Source organism: Filicampus tigris, chromosome 2 (assembly GCF_054856515.1).
Source record: "Filicampus tigris isolate MCC_2025a chromosome 2, RoL_Ftig_1.0, whole genome shotgun sequence".
Taxonomy (NCBI): domain Eukaryota; kingdom Metazoa; phylum Chordata; class Actinopteri; order Syngnathiformes; family Syngnathidae; genus Filicampus; species Filicampus tigris.
In genome coordinates, this window is record NC_141218.1 from 36,905,153 (window position 1) to 36,914,550 (window position 9,398).

Here is a 9,398-nt window from a genome sequence, read left to right on the forward strand (position 1 = left end):
CTGAACAGGATAAGCACTATAGAAAATGGATGAATTGTGATCCTTTGCTGAATATGCAATGGTAGCATTATGCACAGCACTGAAAGAACAGTAATACAACAATTACACGATAATTTGAAGTCTGATTGCTACTGCTATTTTTATTTACTGTGAGGTTTTTAGTTTTTTGCACGTGACAAGATTGCAGTTGTAATTTATTTGAAGAAATTCAGATGTAACTACATTTCACTTTGTCCATCCATGGAAAAAATATTAAACACACAAAACATGTTTAGTGCGATTTTTTTTAATTGGCTGATGTTTATTCAACAGGAAACATTACAGGCACGAGAAAACAACTGAGGGCTAGCACAGTAATCATTAATTTAATCCAAAGACATTACCATAGTTATAGTAAAGTTGCCACTTGCAGCACTAAGTTTGTGTATCCTGCCCTCTTGTGGGGTAAAATACGCATAACACCCTGTACATTTGAAACTCCCAACCCCTTTTGCAACAAATTAATTGCATATACGCATAGTACTTAAGTCAAATATGAATTCCTGTATTTTATCAGGTTAAAATGTCAAATTACAGCATGTGCCGATCTCTTTTCTCCCATTATATAATGTGCATTGTATGACTATGCAAATGCGTCAACCAACCAACCAACCAACCAACCATTTTTGTATGCTATTGTAATTCACATCCTTGGAAGAAAGTGTGTCATGGCCATTGTGGGTGAGATCCGGTTTCCTTTCTTGGTTTTGCCAGTCTTGCTGAGGCCGATGTACATGCCAGGGTGGGCTGCTGATTCATATGCATTATAGTGGTTGTCCAGGAGGCTCTCCTTGAACTTGCAGTCATCACTGTACTGACCCTTTGAAAAAAAGAAAGTAATAAAATATGCTGGTTGTCCTTGCAATCATTTTAAGATTTCTTCATTAATATACCACAAAAAAAAAAACTCAGGGTCTTGGCCCTTCTAATTTAACTTAACCCTCAGGTCCCCTGGTACCATCCTTTTAAAAATACCGAAGGTCAAAAACCCATGGTGAGGCTTATGGCCTTCGTTTGTGGAAGAGTCTACCGGAGGAACTGACTTTCTTGTCTGTTATCACCTGTTCTGTGAATCACATTGTGTTGTACTATAATGTACTATATACTGGTAATTTAAGTACTGTATTGGTTGTTTTGTACAGCCAAGTGCAGCACGTTCATTTTTATAGCTTGACAGCCAAGCCAACAGTTTAATGTCTTTCATTAAACACACACTGTTTTGGTCTTTTTTGTTTTTAGTGAGGTCATCATTTGTTGTAAGTTGTAATAAAACTGTATATCAAATCCGACCATTTGTGTCTCCGTGTGTGAACCCTCATACACCCCACCCCCTTAACCCCCCAAACACCCCCAACCCCACCACCTCCACCACCCATAGCTGTGCCGCATCTAGGGAGTTTAAAAATATAATAAAAATGAGAATGAAATGAATGTGTTCAATGAAGTGATTTCGACACTGATTCCGAATGTTGTCGTATTTATGAATGAAATACGATGACATCTGCCGCATTTCTGCAGAACTGACAATCTGAATCGAACAAAAAATCACCAAAATCGTATTACGCCACTTGCACCAAATGTTAGAACTGGTTCCAGTAGGCTTAAAGTTTAGTCCACTTTGCCACTACATTTTCAGGTATGCTGATGGCGTGTCAAAGAAAACTATGGAATTACGTACGTATTTCTTACCGAGCCATATAGTTTTCCTTTCTCAGTCATGGCAATGAAGAGATGACTTATAACTCCAAACAAAGTCACCACTCCTCTCTCCACAGGAGAAATTTCCAGAAGGCCTGAATGAAAAATGAATAGCAACATTATTGGAACATTTCTCTTGATACAGTCATAGTAATGTTTCAGAATGCATGTCTAGACTAGGTTTTACGCAGACAGCAGTTTTGGGGTTGATCACGAGTTTGAAAACAAAAAACGATACTTGATCACCTAGTCGATCTCTCTCTCTCTCTCTCTCTCTCTCTCTCTCTCTGTATATATATATATATATATATATATATATATATATTCTTTTTAGACTTCTTCCTACTCCCGCATCGGCGTGAGCCACAACTGCCACATTGGTTCACGTGGCCGACGCATTGTGCTGTTGGGGATAGGTCTGCAACACATGCCACGCACCCATCAGGAATTGTTGGTGCTCTGATCGGTCCATTATGTCACATGTTGCGATGACATACAGTTTCCCACACGGAGAGGAGAGAGAGGATGCAGCATGCAGCTCGTTGCTGCTGCAAAAGCAAACTAGTTTGGCAATAAAATGAAATGCATAGTCTAATCATCTCGGTCCCTTTATGGTTGTAGCAGGTACGATATCCATTGTTGTCGCTGTCTTTTTGAAGCGAGGCCCCCCGACTTGGAACTTAACTGTTTTAAAACAACATTAAGCTGCACGCAGCACTCAAGTATGATGCTGCCACATCAAGGTGGATCTCATGCACTTCTTCTGGCGTCTTCTACTTCTCGCAAACCTGCTGTGTATAGTGGTTTGCTGGAGTGCTTTAATTTTGAAGGCCGTGAACGAAGGGAAGTGTGGAAAAACTTGTGAATGCGACTTCTGTCCGTTTGTTGGACCCAAATAATTATACAATACGACAAAACCAACCCCGGGGCTCGCAATAGAAGTAAGGACACGCAGTTGGGTAAGTAGTAATGTACTAGTGGCGCATTTTGAAGCGTTTCCACAATGATCCTTAAAAAGCTTCTGCCGTTAGCATCTCTCCCGCGGCGGCGTCAATCACGGCCCCTTTTGTGGGGGGAGGCTGAGGGAGGAACGGATTGGGGGGGTCATAATTTTTATGACGAAGGGCGGGGGGTCACGGCCGGACCGGCAAAAAAGGATCAAGTGCCCAGCTCTGTCTGAACCTAATCTAGTCGGCACCAGGTTTATCTCAGTGAACCTCGAGTTTCGCTCTGTCTCCGCCCTCTTTCTGAGCAACACACCACTTTTCATTTCCTTATTCCTTCATCACCCAGGCGAGTTTTGTCGTAAGGTAGTTCTGCCGTCTGTCATGAAAAAAAAAAAAAAAAAGCGGAGTCAGTATATGAGAAGTCCATCAGGCACAGTATCACTGAAAAGTGATTTGAATTGACTCAATTTTATTTTGTCAAGTGGTTGCACGAGATATAATCAAGATACATTTTTAAGGAGACTATACATCTACTAAATAAATGTTTCCGGATCCAGAAGATTTTATTTTGTGCAATTTGTGCAACCACTTGACGAAATAAAAGTCACTAAATTCAACACACCATTTTTTAAGTGTAAGTGAAGACAAACATGACATGTCCTTATGATAATGATCCCGTACGTGGATGAAGGTGCAGCATTACTACGCAGAGAATTAAATATTCGTCGGGAGATCAGACGGCGCAGCGATGTTTTAGCATTTCCAGAAAATTCTCTTTTTGAGTGTTAGCGTTTCACTTGACAGTACTGTACAGAAAAAAATGCTGTGCTTGTTCACTTACCGGTAGTTTTTTTTCTTAAAGTGCTTGCACGAAATATAATCATCTGAATCCAGATACATTTTTAAGTAGACTACCTAAAAAAGATCAGGATCCAGATTATATCATTTTGTGCTGCCAGCTGACGAAATATAATTGAGTTGATTCAACCATCATTTTTTCAGTGTAAATGAAATTATGCCAAGGTCTATTTGGACATTGTTTTTATATTTCATCAGCTGTTAAGTGCTCTTCTCCCCCGCGAAATTACACCTAAATGAAATAAATTAATAGGCGGAAGCAAGCAGTTTTCCTGTTTTATTATAGTGAAACTTCCGCATACATTGACCCGAGCAGCTATGTTCTCCCACGCCCCTCCCTCGTTGCCATGGTGACTCAGCAAATTGGGGCTCCATTCATGCTGGGTTTTCATAGCTGAGGTGCACGCGCTTAACTCCCGAGTTGAGTACTGTAAACTGATTCAAATCAGCTGTTCTGGAACCGGAAAATCTGAGTTTCCTCTCTCAGCGTAGATCAACTCAGACTTCAGGATTAGACTCAACGTTTGATAAACATGCTTAATGAAATAGACCTCTGGTTAGCAGCTACACCATGGAGCCTACACCTTCTCCGTTTTGGCTCCATTTGGAAGCTTGCTGTGTTGTACAAGTTGTTTACCACAGACCGCAATGACTATTTTGTCCTACACGGTTTGTCCACTTTTTACCTGGCGTGTATGTGCCATAGTAAACACATTCGCAAAGTCGTTTGGTTCTGGTGTATCTATGCAAACTTTATCAAAAAAAATAAATATATGTAATCATGTCACGAGAATAGCTCAACTCATGTTCGGCATAAACAAAGTATATCTCTTATCCATGTTTAGCAAAAGTTTAATGTATCTGTCAACAACGGAGCTACTGTATGTACGTTAGTTCAAACAACACGCTTGCCAAATGGTTGCATTTTGTGATTAGCTGAATGTGTGTGGCCGGATTTTCATGTAACTTATGCTGAGTGATGTAAGCTATTTTGAATTAATGAGATTTTTTTTTTTTTTTTTACAAAGCTTGGAACCGTTATTTAATCGAGTAAAATCTTGTGGAAATGTGGAAAAAAATAGTATTTTTCGATTCAAAGACTGTTGTAATAGCTTTCTTTGATCCTTGAATAAGATTATTTTCCGGTAAGATACAACAGTTGAACGATACATCAAAGACGTACAAGTAATATGGTATTTGAATTTGGCTGTGCAAAGTGTGCAAATTATTTTCGATTTCTCCAATGAGACGTCAAGCAACATTTTGATGTAAAACCACGTAAGAGTCCATCTTTGCGACAGTGACTCTTCTTTAAGTTTGGCTGCATAGTGAGCTGAGCTCAGCTGATACAGGAAGTAAATAAAACTGAGTTAACTGAGTTAATTTTTTTAGTGCATTATGAAATTTAAATTAATCTCCATAGTTAATGCTTTAATTTTGAAAACCCTAATATAGATAGATAGATAGATAGATAGATAGATAGATAGATAGATAGATAGATAGATAGATAGATAGATAGATATACAGGTCCTTCTCAAAAAATGTGCATATTGTGATACATTCACTATTTTCTGTAATGTACTGATAAACATCGGATTATCATATATTTTAGATTCATTACACACAACTGAAGTAGTTTTAAGCCTTTCATTGTTTTACTTGGTCGGGAATCTTTCTGCAGAAATGACTGCTTCAATGCGGTGTGGCATGGAGGCAATCAGCCGGTGGCACTGCTGGGGTGTTATGGAGGCCCGGCCAGGATGCTTCGATAGAGGCCTTAAGCCCTTCCACAGTGTTGGGTCTGGTGTCTTTCAACTTCCTCTTCACAATATCCCATATTCTCGATGGGGTTCAGGTCAGGAGAGTTGGCAGGCCAGCTCAGAGCACAGTAATACCATCGTCAATAAACCATTTACCAGTGGTTTTGGCACTGTGAGCAGGTGCCAGGTCGTGCTGAAAAATGTCTATAAAGCCTTTCAGCAGATGGAAGCATGAAGTGCTCCAAAATCTCCTGATGACTAGCTGCATTGACTCTGCCCTTGATAAAACACAGCGGACCAATACCAGCAGCTGACATGGCACCCCAGAATCACTGACTGTGGGTAGTTGACACTGGACTTCAGGCATTTTGGCATTTTCTTCTCACGAATCTTCCTCGAGACTCTGGCACCTTGATTTCCGAATTTGCTTTCATCCGAAAAAAGTACTTTGGAACACTGAGCAACAGTCCAGTGCTGCTTCTCTGTAGCCCAGATCAGGCGCTTCTGCCGCTGTTTCTGGTTCAAAAGTGGCTTGACCTGGAGAATGCGGCACCTGTAGCCGATTTCCTGCACACGCCTGTGCATGGTGGCTCTGGATGTTTCTACTCCAGACTCAGTCCACTGCTCCCAAAGCTCCCCTAAGGTCTGGAATCGGCCCTTCTCCACAATCTTCCTCAGGGTCCGGTCACCTCTTCTGGTTGTGCAGCGTTTTCTGCCACTCGTTTTCCTTCCCACAGACGACCCACTGAGGTGCCTTGATACAGCACTCTGGGAACAGCCTATTCGATCAGAGATTTCTTTCTGTGCCCTCTTGCTTGAGGGTGTCAATGATGGCCTTCTAGACAGCAGTCAGGTCCGCAGTCTTACCCATGATTGCGGTTTTGAGTAATGAATCAGGCTGGGAGTTTTTAAAAGCCTCAGGAATCTTTTGCAGGTGTTTAGAGATAATTCGTTGATTCAGATGATTAGGTTAATAGCGCATTTAGAGTACCTTTTCATGATGTGCTAATTTTTTGAGGAATTTGGGGTTTTCATGAGCTGTATGCCAAAATCATCAGTATTAAAACAATAAAACAGCTGAAATATTTCAGTTGGTGTGCAATGAATCTAAAATATATGAAAGTTTAATTTTTATCATTTCATTATGCAAAATAATGAACTTTATCACAATATGCAATTTTTTTGAGAAGGACATATATTAACATATAATTCAAGGTAATTTTGGAAAATGTATTACTTCTGTGTTTAGGAATCTGGTAGCCCCTAATCATTTTCCCATTTAATTTGAATGATTTTAACTCATTTAAAGTTAATGACATTCAGAAGCAAAACAGAGAAAACATAAAAGAAGCTTAAGCAAAACTACTAAAATAATGTACAGTGAGAGTATTTAAACACATTAACAGAAAACTTTAAAAACATTCAAAACATTTTAAATGTAAAGTTAAAAAAAGCTTTGTATAATTACTAAAAGAAAAAAGGCTAGGGTACATCACAAGAAGTTGTACCTTGAGAACAAATATGGTCCCGGACCATTTTTTTTTCTGACAGTGTGTAGCCCGACTCAGTGTACACCATATTTACCAGGAGCCATACACAAGTGACCGATCCAAATAGATGAACTTAAAAGGGGATTTTGTACACAGAGTACATAAAAAATGCACAATGGAACAATCGATTAGTAATGAAGCATCAAAAGTACTTACTGTAACTGTTTTCACCATGCACACCTGTGATCTTCCCATTTGGTAAAACTTGTAGGTGAAAGCCGATGCCCACATTGCAGTAGAGTCTTCTAATTCTCTTGATCCCCCTCAGATATTCTCCATCTCCAGCAGTGAGCTCCCTCTTGTCCCACGATCTGCCCCTGGCCCCGACCAGTGCACTGTGTATGGTCGTTGTCTCCCTGCTGCTGACTGGAGGAGGAGCAATAGCATTGCATACAAGCATGCCATATATGAGCAGAGAAACCTTGTACCTGAACATTGGTATCCTCTGCTCATCAGTCTTGAGAAGGGGAACACAATTATTTTTCCTCATTTTCACTTTCAATGTTCTTTTGATCCTAGAATCTATTCCCACTCCACTCGTGGAGAGAAATACCTTGGAGCAAATGCCATCTACTCTTTCTGAAGACATAACACAAGTTTTACTTTGCAGACATTCATCATCTCTTTGATTCAAAACAATGCTCAGAGATTTCCTTCCGTCGAGACTTATATACATGCAGACTTATATGTGCTACATATTACATCACATGCCACCTGCAGTCTTGTTTGTGAGTGAGTCACAGATGCTGTAGATGGACTCCAACTGGGAAATGCGTAAACACATACTGACAGAAAACAAAGACTTACAGTAGTATAGTACCTCAAAACTGAAGTTGTGTGAATGTCACCAAAATACACCTCTAAAGCTAATTAATCCAGAGTTCAAGATGCCAGCATGCATGAGACCACAGTTGAAGTCGGCATATTTCGTGAGTGGGCCTATGTATTCGATCAGCTCTGGGAAAATTCATGATCTATTGTAATTGAGGAATGAGATGAGACATGCTAGCGCCTCCCACCAGAAATTCCATCGAGGAGGGAGGAGCTGGAAATGTTTTGGGATGGCACCTCGTGTTGTCCTTTGATGGAGACGTCTGCTAAAGATGCATCACTGACCCGTGTCACAAATGCACCGTCTGCGTATCAGGATTATGACTATCACCTCAAATGTCCACTTTATGCTTTATGTTTCAAGTGGGATTGAATTAAAGTCAAATATCAACACTGTTAGGCTTCACAACTTTGTAGATGCGCTGGCGCTCGTATTACCTTTGATTGGTTGCCATGACAACAGAAATCTACAAATTTTGAGTTGAATATTTTATATGTGTATTTATTTGCATATAAACCTTGATGGTTATGGTTTTCTGTTAAATCTTGAAATGATAAATTTTGAGTATAATTCGTAAACACTGATTTCCGGTTTGGGTCAAGTGTGCTGGATAGACCGAGAGAGTGAGACAGAGAGCGATCGCTCGGGAGAGAGCCAAGAGCGCAATATCTTGTGATGGACTTTGATTACCTCCAAATGACTAGGTTCCAAGGCGCACACAGAATGTTATATTTTGTTTATTTATTGAATTGAGTGGAATTTCAGTCAAAGAGGTGATTGTAAAATACTATGCAATAGCTTTGTTAATTTAGTTTTCAAGACCAGCAATAATATGATTGTGGACATCAGTACAATGCGTGGGGAGTAGATACACTGCTTGTCCCGCGAGAATGTGTGTGATGTAGTAAGTAGTATGTTTTTGATGCAAACTGGCTGTCGCCGACGCAATGCCGCTGAAGAAGATCTGACAATCCTAAAATAGTGGTGACAAACTGTAATTTAGAGATGTCAGAAGTGCGGTTCAAATATTGATGAGGGATTGACAAACTGACATGACAGTTTGGGTTGGCCTTGAAATAATGACGGACTGACTATGACGGACGGTTGGCGCGACCGCTGGTGATTGACGAAGGATGGACCGGCAAAATTTACCGATGCACCCACCTCTGATGAATCGCGATGCACATACCTTTGTACCTGACACGCTTCTTTCTGTGCTGAGGCTATGTCTAAGTAATCTATTTTCCATTGTTTCTGTCGAAAAATCATCCAGACTTTCAATTGTGAGGCGGCAAAAGATTGGGTCTCCCAGAGTGAGGAAAAGGCAGTTTAACGACACTTCTCAAGCAGTTCAAGTGTCCAAGTGAGATAAAAAAAATGTTCTGAAGCTATTTTCAGCACTTTAAAATGGTTAATAATACAAAACTGTAACATATGACATTGGGACGGATCAATAGTATTGTTACTTTATATAAAAAACATTAAATTGACCATATTTGGACGTATAGGGTAATTCATTATTTCTTTATTTGTCTGTGCAAGTGCGGGTCTCCGTGACTTTGCTATGTCATGCTGTGCAGTGTTTTTTTGTGGCAGGCATTTGAGATTTAGTCTTAGTCTTTTGGATGAAAATGCTTATTAGTTTTCGTCACATTTAGTCAGAGCTGGGCACTTGACCCTTTTTTGCTGTTCCGGCCGCAACCCTCCACCCTTG

The 9,398-nt window shown here is 40.1% G+C and overlaps 1 protein-coding gene across 1 annotated transcript; it reads right to left on the minus strand.

Annotated features, from left to right (window-relative positions):
* Window positions 1-282: 282 nt before the first annotated feature.
* Window positions 283-7,342, minus strand: LOC147152362 (fibroblast growth factor 4A-like). The gene is made up of 3 exons (XM_086053873.1): window positions 7,009-7,342; window positions 1,729-1,832; window positions 283-859 (listed from the first exon to the last, which is right to left on the minus strand). Exons 1-3 carry the CDS (start codon window positions 7,340-7,342, stop codon window positions 683-685), a joined length of 615 nt encoding a protein of 204 aa, XP_085909999.1. The 3' UTR covers window positions 283-682.
* Between the last annotated feature and the right edge of the window lie 2,056 nt (window positions 7,343-9,398).